The sequence below is a fragment of the Capsicum annuum genome, chromosome 5 (assembly GCF_002878395.1).
Source record: "Capsicum annuum cultivar UCD-10X-F1 chromosome 5, UCD10Xv1.1, whole genome shotgun sequence".
Classification (NCBI taxonomy): domain Eukaryota; kingdom Viridiplantae; phylum Streptophyta; class Magnoliopsida; order Solanales; family Solanaceae; genus Capsicum; species Capsicum annuum.
Genome location: NC_061115.1, coordinates 7,616,941 through 7,630,975, shown reverse-complemented (window position 1 = coordinate 7,630,975; position 14,035 = coordinate 7,616,941). Strand labels below are relative to the sequence as shown.

The window sequence follows — 14,035 nt, the reverse complement described above, 5'->3', positions numbered from 1 at the left end:
CAAATACTTATCTACTTAATTTATAAGCACTTATTTCAAGTTTTTAATTACTTAAGCTAGAAAGTTATTTTTTTAATTCTATCCAAACAGACTCTAAGTAGAATCCGGGAAGGATACAATGCACACAAATTGTACTACACTTTAGAGATAGAGAAACTGTTTTCAATAGACCCTCGATCCAAGCTAAAAACAATCCAAAAGTAGTATAAAGAAAGAAATAACATAAATGTAGACAACCACGATGACAAAATACCATAGACAACCTAACAAATCAGCTAAGCAGTAGTCATAACAAGATACAATGACAATTGAACTATAAAAACCACAAACCACAACTAGTGGCGGAGACACCTTTGCTCCAGAGGTTCATCGGAATTCACTTCGACGGAAAATTATACTGTTTTTATACTATTTTTATATGATTAAAATATTTTTTATGCATATGTAGTAAATGTTGAACTCCCTTCAACTACTTCATATATATATATATACGTCTGAACCCTCTCAATGAGAATTCTGACTCTGCCACCGACCATAATTAATAGCCAAGCTCCGAGAACAAGAAACTAAAAGAGAAATACAACTCATAATATGACTAATTAGATGAAGAATCTCAAAGCAATCTTTATTCTAGGTTCTTTTTTTATTTTTTAGGCAATGTACAAGACTGTGGAACACCATGGGATATCACCACCCAACCTATATACTTCTGAACCCTCTCAATGAGAATTCTGACTCTGTTACTGGCCAGAATTAATAACCAAGCTCCAAGAACAAGAAACTAAAAGAAAAATACGATTCATTATATGACTAATCAGATGAAAATTTTCAAAGCAATCTTTATTCTAGATTCTTGTTTTAATTTTTAAGCAATGTAAAAGACTATGGAACATCATGGGATATCACCACCCAATCTATTTACTTCTGAACGTCTCAATAAAAATTTTGACTCTGCCATGGGATATCACCACCCAATCTATTTACTTCTGAACGTCTCAATAAAAATTTTGACTCTGCCACTGACCATAATTAATAACCAAGCTCCAGAAACAAGAAACTAAAAGAGAAATACAACTTATAATATAGGTAATTATATGAAGAATTTCAAAACAATCTTTATTCTAGATTCTTGTTTTAATTTTCAAGCAATGTAAGAGACTATGGAACATCATAGGATACCACCACCCAACCTATACAACATCACAACTTCTTCCATTCACACACACAAGTATCAAGAAAGAAGTAAAGTCAAAAGTGGCATCAATTTTAAAAAAATTAGAGAAATGAAATTGTGATAGGTAGATAGACAATAGAGGGCCATAAATTAAGCTAAGTTGCAATTATTGACGAGTCCACCAAACCCTAACAAACAAAAAACACCCACAATTTTCCATCTCATAATATCACAAGGAAACCATCAAGGAAATTCATTACCAAAAATCTCATCTTTCTCCCCTTTTTTTTTACCTTATTTGTTTATCACTCTATTTTTTTTTTCCACCTTCACAATACTCTTTTTGCTATCTAAGAACATAGAAAGGTTGTCAATTTTTTTCATTCTTGTTTGTGTTAGATTTGTTGTTTTTGTTTGTATGTATGTGCAATTTAATTGTTCCCTTTTAATGTGTGTTTTTTATTTTTTTGTGTACAGTTTTTATTTTTATTGTTGAATTTATGTAAAAGTTTTGTTTTTTATTGTTGGATTTTTTTGTAAAGTCTTGATTTTTATACTTGAATTTTTGGGGTTTTACCTGATATAGGATCTGATGAGTGATGAATATGCTTTCTTGATTATCCAATGGAGGTTTTTTGAGATGGGTTTTCTTGTTTTTTGTGTAAAGTTTTGATTTTTATTGGGTATTTATTGATTTTTTTGTGTAAAGTTTTGATCTTTCTTCTTGAATATATGGGGTTTTACCTGAAATAGGATCTGTCGAGTGATGAATATGCTTTCTTGGTTATCTAATGGAGGTTATTGGAGATGGGGTTTCTTGAAAATTGGTTAGATTGGGGTTTTTTCCCCTTTTCTGTTTGGTGGAGCTGGGGATGGTTGGTTGGTGGGGTGGGCTGGTTGAGGAGAAAGTTGACCAACTATAAATCTTGTGGATCCTTTTCATAGCTTCATATATCTTCAATTAATCAACTACGCTTCAAATCCTAAACTAGTTTGGGTTTAGGGATTCATGAAATAGGATCTGATGAGTGGTTTTTGGAGATGGGGTTTTTGTGGAAATTGATTTCGGCTATTTGACCGATCTGAATCATATATGGTGGTGGTTTTCGTATAGTGTTTATGCTTTTTTGGTTATCTATCTATGGAGGTTTTTCGGGATGGGGTTTTGTGGAAACCGATTAGATTTGGACTATTTGACTGTTGTGGATCTTAAATAGTGGTGGTTTTTATATACTGTTTATGCTTTTTTGGTTATCTATGGAGGTTTCCTGAAATGGGTTTTTGTGGAAATTGATTAGATTTCGGCTATTTGACTACTCTGAATCATAAATCGTATCGTGTTTATGCTCTTTTGATTGTCTATAAATGTTTTTTGAGATGGGCTTATCGAGGAAATCGATTAGATTTGGACTGTTTTAGTGTTGTGAATCGTAAATGGAGGTGGTCTATGTTTATGCCTTTTTGGTTATCTATGGAGGTTTTTCGAGATGGGGTTTTGTGGAAATTGATTAGATTTTGACTATTTGACTGCTCTGAATGATAAATGGTTGCAGTCTTTGTACGGTGTTTATGCTTTTCTCGTCATCTATGGAGGTTTTCCAAGATGGGGTTTCGTGGAAATTAATTAGATTTCGACAATTTGACTGTTGTGAATCAAAAATGATGGTGATCCTTGCATCGTGTTTATGCTTTTTTGGTTATCTATGGATTTTTTTCGTGATGGGGTTTCGAATCGATTAGATTTGGACTATTTAGCTGTTCTAAATCATAAATTGTGGTGGTCTTTGTATCGCGTGTGTTGATTGGTTGTTTCGTTAATGACCGGCTTAATTTTGGTAGATCTCAAGAAATTTAATCCACTGGCACCTAAGGGGAGAGGGGAAGGGTATTTCTAGTTTTTTCCCCTTTTTGTGTTTGGGCTCTGTGTGCGTGTGCGTGTGCGCGTGCGTGTTGAGGAGAACGTTGACCAAGTATAAATCACGTGGATCGTCTTCGTAGCTCATATATATCCGCAATCAATCAACTATGCCTCAGTCTGATACTAGCTTGGTTTAGAAGATTCATGATTTTTTAATATTTTAGTTTCACATTTGCGTGTAATTGTTGGAACTTTTGTGGAAAATCTGATGATTTTGTCCTGTTTCCCCGTAATTTATGTTGAGGGGTTTGATGGTCAAAACGTGCTAGTAGTTAATAGGAAATTATTTTAAAAGATTCTTTTTATCTGGTCATTTATGTCTTTCCCTCTTAATGTATATCAGGTTCAGGTGCTTAAATTTTCATTCATTATCTGGATTTGTTCTTGATATCTCTTAAAAGAACTGTCTTTATTTGGCTTGCAGGGTTATATTAGAGGACTGTGATCTAGTGTTTCAGATGTGTTCTACCACTTGATTGTACTAGAGTGATAATTTTCTGGAGATTAATAGGCCTTATCTCTAGCTGATTTGGGAACCATGCCGGTTTCGGGGAACGAAGAGGTCTCAATCTGTTTTCCGATTTGCTGTTGAGTTGGTCTTTTTTTATACTTGCTTTGTTTTAATTTCACTCTGTTTCATCGTGTATTTGCAGGCTGGGATTCTTGCTCGGCAGTCTAGTAGCTCTTCGTCAGGTATTCCTCTTAAGAAGAGGTGGTACTCTATGTTCCAGCCTCCTTCACCTGTCCGTGCTGAGCCATCTTCTTTTGAAAATGAAAATGAATCCAAGACCAAACATGCTGGCTTAGGTCAGGGATCAACGTCGAATGCTTGTGATAGTACAGGTAAATCTGATACTTCCAAGAACTCTCTTCTAGAGGTAAAAGAAGAAAGACCTTCAGGTGAAAAAGTTGACGCTCAGCCTACTATGCTACTACCATTTTTATCCATATCTCCGAAAACAAATCCTAATGCTAGCTCTGGGCCTTCAAGAAACGTTGACAATATTGTGAAATCAGCTAGCTTTGGGCCTTCAAGAAACGTTGACAATATTGTGAAACCAGCATTGGCCGAAAAATTAGCTAGCCAGGAAGCTATAGGTTCGACAATGGTGACTTATGTCAAGAAGGAAGTTATTACCAAACCAGGGGAAAGCCACAGTAAACTTGAACCTCCTACCGATTCAGGCCACTTTGAACTGTCATTAGGCCCAAAGAAACCTCATGATACTTCTTTGGTTGATCCAAATGCTGAGGGGAGTTGCCAGATGCGTGGAACTGTAAATCCTTCATTACTTTCTCTATCTTTGAACAAGGGGAAGGACTTTTCTCAGGATGGAAGTTGCAAGAATGGATTGAATAACAGTGATGCTGATGATACTGCACGGACTAATAGATCTAACTGGGATCTGAATACTCCCATGGATTCATGGGAGGGTTCTGGTGATGATATTCCTGTTCAAGAGGCAAGTCAAATTGATCTGTTACGTAAACCATCTAGTTCACTAGACATAAAGCCGCCTGTTAGTTCTGCTTCTGTTGTTGGTTCTAATGTTGATAAAGGGAAGCAAGTTGTTGGAGCCAGTGAGCAGGAATTCAATTTTCCTATCTCAGTACTTCATAGCCTACCATCCGCGGATGAGCTTCGTCTTAGTCTTGGTAGTACTTTACGAGGGTTTGACTCCTCTGTACTGCAGTCATTTGCTAAAGTAGACTCTAGCAGGGTTAGTCCAAACTCGAGTTTACTGAAAAGCCCGGCTTTGAGTAGAAACATTAGTTCTCCCACTCGTAGAACTGTTAAGTCAGAACCCGTTGAAGAAACCTTGATACAAGCTAATGCTAGAACTGCATTTCGTCCAGCTAGAACATTGGAGGCAAATGTAGGAAAACCGGAAGTTGTGAGGCAGAATTTGCAGTCTATTGAGTTGTCAACTAAGGCCCCTCAGGAATTACTTGAACCAAAACCAATGAAATGCGAACCACTGCAGGAAGAAAGCCCGGAAATATCCACGACATCAGATGTGATTGTGCACCAATCAGTTGGAAGGGTTTTGCTGCCTCAGGAGAGTTCTTGTTCTTCTTCTTCATCTGTACTGCCAATGCCTTTGACTCCTCAACAGGGATGCCCTTCTAGATTGTCTACCTGTTCAGATTTGTCTGTGAGTGGCGGGGACTTGTCTACTCCGCCTGAGTACTCTGGTCATACTAATGAAGCTAATAGGAGTAAAAATGCTCTAGATCAGGCAAATGCTGATATTGTTGCTAAAAATGCAAACCTTGACCTCAAAGAGTCTAATGTATCCAGTGATAAAGCGGAAGCATCTATTTCAGGGGGCATGAATATCGAAGATCACATGGTATACAAAAAGACACAAGACCCACAGAATTTGGTTGCAAGTGGTGAAGGATTAGCAAATGATGAGGAAAAAATAAGTATATCAGCTGGTTCAGAAGAAGAATGTTATGGTTCTGATTATGAATCTGATGGTCATCATGCTTTTGCGGGACATGTTGATACTGAAGGTGTGGAGTGTGCCAGAGAGGATGAGGAATATGAAGACGGTGAGGTCCGAGAACCAATGTTGCCGTCAATTGCTGAAGATCCAATTGCTGAGGGGATGGAATTAGAGAATAATAATGAATCTTCTTGCAAAAATGCTCATTCTTCTGGCTTCTCTGGGCTTGAGGAATCTCACTGCTTCAATAATGATGAAAAAGATTACAGTATGCCAGGTCATACTGAGTCTAACGATGACTTATTAAAAGGCTGTGATGAGAAAGCTGTCAAAATTGATCATAAAGATGGTAAGTTGCAGAGTCCGTTATTTGATAAAGAGGAAACAACTGGTGATGATGAGCAGGCACCTGTAGGCGCTATTCAACAAGGACCAGTTGATCAATCAAGAATAGCAGATGTGCAGGAGGGATGTGAAACGGATGTCATATGTGACGGAGCACCTGCTGGAAGCAATGGGGCTGGCAGAAATGCTGATGAGGCTAGTAGCGAATATATTGGAAGATCTGATATGCCACCAGCAACTATTTCATCTTTGCAAAATGCTGAAACATCTGTTAATGCTACCTCTAGTAAAGATTTGCCAAATTTTGGAAGCAAGAGCCGGATCATCAGTTTACCTCGTGCATCCAATGTGACATCGCCTAGTAATTTCAGACCTATCACAGGTAGATCATTGTCTTCGAGAAGTGGAAGAGAAAGGTATTCAGATATGGAGGAAGAGAAATTCCATCTACGAAGGAATAGGTGATTGTTCTTTTTATTGCTGGTTGATTTGTTATTTTTCTTTATTTGAATGCTGCTAAACTATTACATTTTTCTAACTGAGTTTATTTTTCAGAGATGAAACTTATGCTGATGGTCCTAGATTTGTGCGAGATAGGATTCAGGACAGGTCATTTGGCAGCTCAAGAGGGACCTTCATACGGGGAAGAGGGAGGGGCTCAGGCCGGTTTAACAGTTCACGCAGAGATTGGGATTCTGGGCGTGATTTTGAAAGCTATGGCGATGTAGCTGATTATCGCTTTAGACCTAAACGTAGAGCTGCTGTTGGGGAATCTGAGATTGAACGTAATGATGGACCAGATGGTCATTTTGTTCGGGGTAATACAAAATTTACCACAATGCAGAGAAGAGGTTTCCCGCGAATGCGGTCTAAATCTCCTGTTAGATCCCGTACGCGTTCCCCTGGCCCTTGGTCATCTCCTCGGAGAAGATTGAATGAAGGATACAATGGTCTTCCAGATTCATCTCATCATAGGTCACCAGCTATGTACAGGGAAGATAGGATGAGGTCTTCTCCGCGAACTTCGTTTACTGAAGAGATAGTTCCTCGAAGACGTGATTCCCCCTCGTATACTGCTCGGCGTCTGAATGATATGAGGGATGTGGATGCTGTACAGGAGCATGGGCATCTGAGGTCTATTTCTAGCAGAAGAAGTCCACCTGAACGGGTGTTTACTAGAAGCAATAGGAGAGTTGAAGTTTTAGATCGTCGGGAGAGGGCTGATGGTGATGAGTACTTTGATGGGCCGATACACACTGCTAGATTTCCTGAGCTTCGGGGTGGTGGAAGTACGGATGAGAGAAGGAAGTATGGTGAGAGGCGAGGAGGACCTGTTCGTTCTTATCGTCCTTATAACAGTGAAAATGACAATTTCCGTTTCCATCCAAATGGTGGCCCTAGGCCTTTTAGGTTCTATCAAGAAGCTGATGCAGAATTTGTTGCAAGAAGTAATACTAGAGAAAGAGAATTTGATGATAATATCAAGGATCGACCTTTACCTAGACGAATGAGAAATGTTGAAGAGCAAGAAGGTGGTAGTTTTAGGCAGAGTGGACAGCTTTGGCATGAAGAGGAATTTGATGTCTCCAGATTGAAGAGAAGAAGATTTTAACATAATAAACCTGTAATATCGGCAGCTGTGCCATGGGAAACACTGTTTCCATTTCTTTTTTCTACCTGAAAGCGAATTCTTGTTCCTTGCTGACAGGTCCAGGTTTAACTGAGGAATGGATATCGACTTCTGAATGCGTTTAGACGATTGAGAAATGTTGAAGAGAAAGTAGGCGACTCTAGACACAATAAGGTTCTGGTCTGAGAGTGTTGATGTCCTTGTTGAAAAGAAGCAGATACATGATATCCCATTGAACGCGATCTTCAGGGAAAAATTATTCTCTAATGCATGTCTTTGCATCAGAGAAAAAAGAAGTCCTGCTGCTAGTAGGCTGTCCGAGGAACGTGCTTTTACCATTGCTGCTTGCTATTTGTTCTTTTGGAGGAGAAAACTACTAATTTAAGATGCTCTACTATGCTGGCTTGAATGCTATTTTTACTAGTTTAAGTTGCTAATATGCATGCTGCCTTTGTGCTTCTGGATGATGTGACTGAGTTCATTGGTTTGAACCAGCTGGTGTTGGCCAGTTACACAAACAGGTTGGTGATGAGAAATTGTCCAAGGCGAATTATGCTGGTTAACAATAACACCATCTGTGACACTCATATCATTGAGATGGATGTATGTACATGCTGCCTGATTTGCATCTTTGAGACGTTGTCCCCGTCCTCTTTAGTGTTTTTTTGGTTTTAACTATTCGGTATTTGAATCCAGCAAGTGGTCGTCACGTAGGCTCATTAAAGGGGAAAACTGCTCTTCACCAGTAAGTTATCCACTGTGATAATGGATGTATATTGCCTCATTTGCATCTCTCTTGAGACGCTGTCCTCGTCCTCTCGTGTTTTTTTGGTTTTATTTGAAGCCGCAGGTTGAACTAAACCAGCTTTGCACTGCATAAGCTCACTAATGGGGGCAACATGTTCTGCACCAAAAGGCTATCCATTGTGATATGGTTGTACATATTACTCCTTTAATCTGTTCTTTTCGGTTTTTATTCGGTGTCTGAAGCTACAGTGAATCACCCCAAGTATGTGTAGTAAAGGGTTAAGGGCTCTGCACCAAAAAGTTGTCCATTCTTACATAAGGGTAAGAGCTATGCTTCAACAGTTTGTCCATTCTCAGGGTTCAAATCCTTGACATGTGGTCAAGTGCAAACACAAAAAGTTATCCATTCTCAGGGTTGAATCCTTGGCAAGTGGTTAAGTGCAAACATAAAAAGTTATCCATTCTCAGGTTGAATCCTTGGCAAGTGGTTAAGTGCAAATATAAAAAGTGATCCAATTCTAAGGGTTGAATCCTTGGCAAGTGGTTAAATGCAAATATATAAAGTTATCCAATTCTCAGGGTTGAATCCTTGACATGTGGGGTTAATTGCAAACATAAAAAGTTATTATTCATTCTCAGGGTTTGAATTCTTGACAAGTGGTTAAGTGCAAACATAATAAGTTAATTCATTATCAGAGTTCGAATGCTTGACAAGTTAAGTGCAAACATAAAAAGTTATTCATTCTCAGTGTTCGAACTCGACAAGTGGTTAAGTGCAAACATAAGGATAAGGAGTCAAACTGCAAACATAAAAAGTTATCTATTCTTATGGTTCGAATCCTTGACAAGTTATTTAAGTGCAAACTCAAGAAGTTATTCATTCTTGGGGTTCGAATTCTCGACAAATGGTTAAGTGCAAACATAAAGGATAAGGGGTTAAAGTGCAAACACAAAAAGTTGTCCATTCTTAGGGTTCGAATCCTTGACAAGTGGTTAAGTTTAAACACAAAAAGTTATCCATTCTCGGGGCTTGAATCCTTGACAAGTAGTTAAGTGAAAACATAAGTTATCCATTCTCAGGGTTCGAATCCTTGACAAGTGATTTAGTGCTAACATAAAAGGTTGTTCGGTTTCAGGCTTCGACTCCTTGAGCAGGAGTAAAATAATATGCATCAAAGAGTTGTTCATTCTAAGGATTCGATTCTCGACCTCTATCATGTCCCTTCTCATGGAGGGGTGCTATGCATCAAAAAGTTGTCCATTCTCAGGGTTTTCATCTCGACCTTTATTATTTATCCATTTTCAATTAAGGGGTAAAGTGCTATGCCTCAAAAAATTGTCCATTCTCAGGGTTTGAATATCAACCTTTATTATTTATCCATTTTCACTCTACCACTATTATTTATGCATTTTCACTTAAGTGGTAAAGTGCTGCACTTCAAAAAGTTGTCCGTTCTCAAGGTTCGAATCTCACTCGTTGTTTAAGGTGCTACGCATCAAAAAGTTGTTCATTCTTCGAATTCGAATCCTGGCCTCTATTGTTTATCTTTTTTTCACTAAAGGGGTGTAGTGCTATGCATTGATAGTTCTACATTTTTAGAGTTTGAATTCAAAACCTCTATTAACTCACCGTAAAGTCTCGGTGGTCTCAATTATTTGACATTTTCCCTCTAATTGGTCAATCCAGTTTCAAATAACTAATAAGAGCTAAAATTGCATTTGCAAAAACTATAAAGTATGCAGAAAGTGGCAATTTACAAAAAAAAATTGAAATCCCTTTGACTTCTTTCGAAAATATTTAAGAATCTATTTAGTGGTATCTAATCATTGTAATGTATATATAATTAATAGGCGAAGTAAGAATTTTATATAACATAGATACATATAATAATATGGATGGGATCGTCCGTAATGATATAGATACTTGCAATAATTAAAAAACAGATAAATCCAAAGCCATTCATAGATAATGAGGTAGACATAATGATTATGATTGTGTTCGATAACGAGGAAAATGTTTCTTTTAAGAAATAAGCTAGTTGTTATTTGTTTCTCGTGCTAGATATAAAAATAAAAAATATTATTTTAAAAATATTTATATATAATCTAAACAACTATTATAAAAGACGGAGGCATGGGTGATGATGGGGCTACGGGACAAGAGGGAAAAGTAAGGCGTGTTAAAAAATATCACATGTTAAACTTCTTTATCCGTTCTTTTACTAAGAAAGTTATTTTTAACATTATTAAAGAACAAAAAAAAATAAAAAAAAAAATTAAAATTTTAATCAACTAAACATGAAAAAATTAAAAATATCAAGCTAAGAGTATGTCTTTTAATCTATGATCAGTCGTTTGATATTTGATGTCGTTCTTAAGACGTTAGTAGTTGGTTTAGTAACAAAAATATTTTTTTCTAAATTATTTTTTCTTTTTTTCTTTTAATATAATTGCTTAATTTACACACTATGAATTGGAGCACCTGAACAAGATAAAATATGATATAGTTATAAATTTATTTCAAAGCTTTTAGTTTTCAAACGCCTAACATTTCAAGTATATTGGATAGGGGTGGGTGTTTGGCATTCGGTTCAGTATTTTAAATTTCGAATTTGGTAATTCGATAATTGATATTTGAGAGTAGATACCATATACCATACTTTAAATTTTAAAACATCGGTTCGGTAATTCGATAAATTAAATTTCGGTTAGTTACAGTATTTGGTAATATCATATTAAAGTTGGAGGTGTGCAAACTACGTTTAAACTTCAAAAAGTATTTTTAATAGAAACCCTATTTAGTATTCTTTTCTTTTGTTTTTTACAAAAATATTATCAAGGTTCAAGAGATTCTTTGGAATGACTAATACTATTGTCTATTGGGTTAGTTAGACACATCGTATTATATATATATATTTATTAAATAATTCGGTATACAATAAATATCGAATAACAAACAGTATTAATATCTTGTACCAAATTCAGGACCGAAATATTGAAATTTTACTCCCAAATTTCATATCAAATACCGAATATCAATTATCAAATTTTTTTATTTGATTTGATAATTTGATATTTTATGTTCATCCCTATTGAGTTTAGCAAAATGATTAATATTTGAGACCGAAATGTGATGCGTATTTAACCAATATATATATATATATATATATATATGATGAGCTAGTGGCAATTGTACATTTGCCTGGCACTTGACTTTTTCTCTATAAGGTCTTCTTATATTTTATTCGGAATCTTTTTACTTTAACAAATTTTGCAAATATAATTTTAGGTAAATCATTTTTCCGAATAATGCTAGATTCAAATTTAAAATTTGCCAATATATTGCTCGATTTTATCGTAAAAACATAAGACTATCATTACAATAACTTACAATATCTTAGATTATTGTGGTATGATATTACAATATCTTAGATTATTGTGGTATGATATTTTTTTCATAAGATATTCATTTTGCTCACTAGTGATCTTGATAAAATCTCGACCTAATAGGTCCATAAATTACAAGACAAACAAAAGAAAAAAAAAAGGTCGTCTATTAAATAAATATTCTAAAAAAAAAAATAACTTTTAAATTTTTCTTATGCAATGACTATTTATAACTAGTTAATTAAAATGTCTAGAGCGTACTGACACAATATGTTTGATACAGTCATTGATTCTCCATAGGTTAAGTTATGGAGTAGGCAACACACTGTTAAGTTTCATATTGCATATTGTGTAGAGTTGGTTGATGCCGTTACTATGAAGATGATGTTGTTACCAAGTTTGAAGTGATGCCAGTTCCCGCCAGGATGAGACAATTGGCAATTTGAAGATAGCTTCACTGTGTTAGAGGACAAAGTTACGGTCAATAAGAATGTTCTTGGGAACTGTGATTCTATACAAAGACTGTTGTTCCAAAAAGGATTCATGCCAAGATCTTCCACCCATATCTAAGGTGTTACTGAATACCTTCAATAAAATTAATGGTCTAATAAAATTAATGGTCTAATTTTAAAAATATGTATATACATAATAAATAAAAAAAAATAATATTTTTTTTATATTATTTTTAGTATAGTATTATATTTCACATAATAATATTGTTATTTATAATAGTGAGGATTTATTCAAGTTAATAAGAGGTTAACTATACGTTTTCAATATATTACCTTCGATGTTATTGTAAACATATTATTTATTATTCTAAAGATTTGAATAGTTTAATTCAAAGTGTTAAAATATTTCTATTGAGTGGTGATAATTTTTTTTACTATATTCAATATTGTCAAAAAAGAAATAAAATCATAAAATTAACAGTTTAAATTTTCTTAAGCCTTTTGAAGACCTAAAACAAAGGCTTTAAACCTTAGCCATCCGTACTTGGTATAGTCACTTCGAACTCTAAGTCATGTCCTTTGGTCTTACCAATGCTCCAGCAATTTTGTAAAATCAAGAACTAAGGTATGTTAGAGGTTCATCCATGGATCCTAACCTTACCTTTGAGTCATCCTGAACGTTACGCATTAAAAAGTTGTTCATTCTTAGGGCTCGAGTCTTAAGCCTCTATTGTTTGTCCTTTTTTCACTAAAGGGGTGAAGTGCTATGCATTGGTTCTACGTTTTTAGGATCTCAATTATTTGATATTTTTTCTCCGTTGGGTTAATTCATTTTCAAATAACTAATAAGAACTCGTAAACAAATAGCTAAAATTGCATTTGCAAAAACTATAAAGTTTGCAGAAAGTGGCAATCTAAAAAAAATTGAAGCAAACCATTTGACTTTCTTTCGAAAACATGTAAGAATCTATTTAATGGTATCTAATTATTGGAAGGCACGTATTATTAATAGGTCAAGTAAGAATTTTGTATAGAATATATACATATAATAATATGGATGGAGTCGTCTATAATGATATAGACATTTGCAATAATTAAAAAACAGAAAAATCAAAAACCAATCATAGATAATGAGGTAGACATTATGATTATGATTGTATTCAATAGGGAGGAAAATGTCTCTTTAAGAAATAAGTTGTTATTTATTTCTCATGCTAGATATGTAAGTAAAAAAAAAAAATATTTCAAAAATATTTGTATATTATAAAAGGCGGAGGCAGGGGTGATGATGGGCCTATGGGACCAGTGGAGAAAGTAAGGCGTGTTGAAGAATGTCACTTGTTAAACTTCTTTGCAGCTATTTTACCAAGATAGTCATTTTCGTCATTTTTAAAGAACTAGAAAAAAGTTCTTTAAAAACTTCAATCAATTAAACATGAAAAAATTGAAAAATATCACGCTAAGAGTATATCTTTTAATCTATGATCAGTCTTTTAAGATTTGACGTCGTTCTTAAAGAAAGACATAAGTAGTTATTTTAGTAACAAAATATTTTTTTTGTTATGAATTTAACCAAAAGTAACCAAAGAAAAGAGAGAATTTGACCAAAAATAACCAAAGAGAGAGAGTTTGAATGTATTAATCTTTCACTTGCTTGCTTAATTTCATCATAAAACATGGTTATTTATAGGCCATGCATAATAATATTTTACAAATGGGTGGATAAATTAGGCCATCAAAGGTGGAGGAAATAGTAAAAATCCACTTAAAAAAGAAAGGTAAAATGGCCACTTAGAAAAAAAGGAGGTTAAATGGATATTTATGTCATCCATATATTCACAATACTCCCCCTTGGATGATCATGTAAAAAAAAACTACTAAATACGCATTTGATTGCTGCCTCATTAAAAACCTTACTAGGAAAAACTC

General features: G+C 35.0%; 1 protein-coding gene across 1 annotated transcript; it reads left to right on the top strand.

Annotated features, from left to right (window-relative positions):
• Positions 1-1,235: 1,235 nt before the first annotated feature.
• LOC107870270 lies at positions 1,236-8,496 on the top strand. The gene is made up of 4 exons (XM_016716736.2): positions 1,236-1,540; positions 3,517-3,654; positions 3,746-6,351; positions 6,446-8,496. The coding sequence occupies exons 2-4, from the start codon at positions 3,631-3,633 to the stop codon at positions 7,500-7,502; spliced, it is 3,687 nt and encodes a 1,228-aa protein (XP_016572222.2). The 5' UTR covers positions 1,236-1,540; positions 3,517-3,630; the 3' UTR covers positions 7,503-8,496.
• The last annotated feature ends 5,539 nt before the right edge of the window (positions 8,497-14,035 follow it).

What these genes read in the sequence shown, in the direction of transcription:
- LOC107870270 (XM_016716736.2), top strand. Translation starts at nt 3,631, where the DNA reads ATGCCGGTTTCGGGGAACGAAGAG. An exon ending in CGGTTTCGGGGAACGAAGAG is followed by an intron (nt 3,655 to 3,745) that starts GTCTCAATCTGT and finishes GTGTATTTGCAG; the next exon opens with GCTGGGATTCTTGCTCGGCA. An exon ending in TTCCATCTACGAAGGAATAG is followed by an intron (nt 6,352 to 6,445) that starts GTGATTGTTCTT and finishes TTTATTTTTCAG; the next exon opens with AGATGAAACTTATGCTGATG.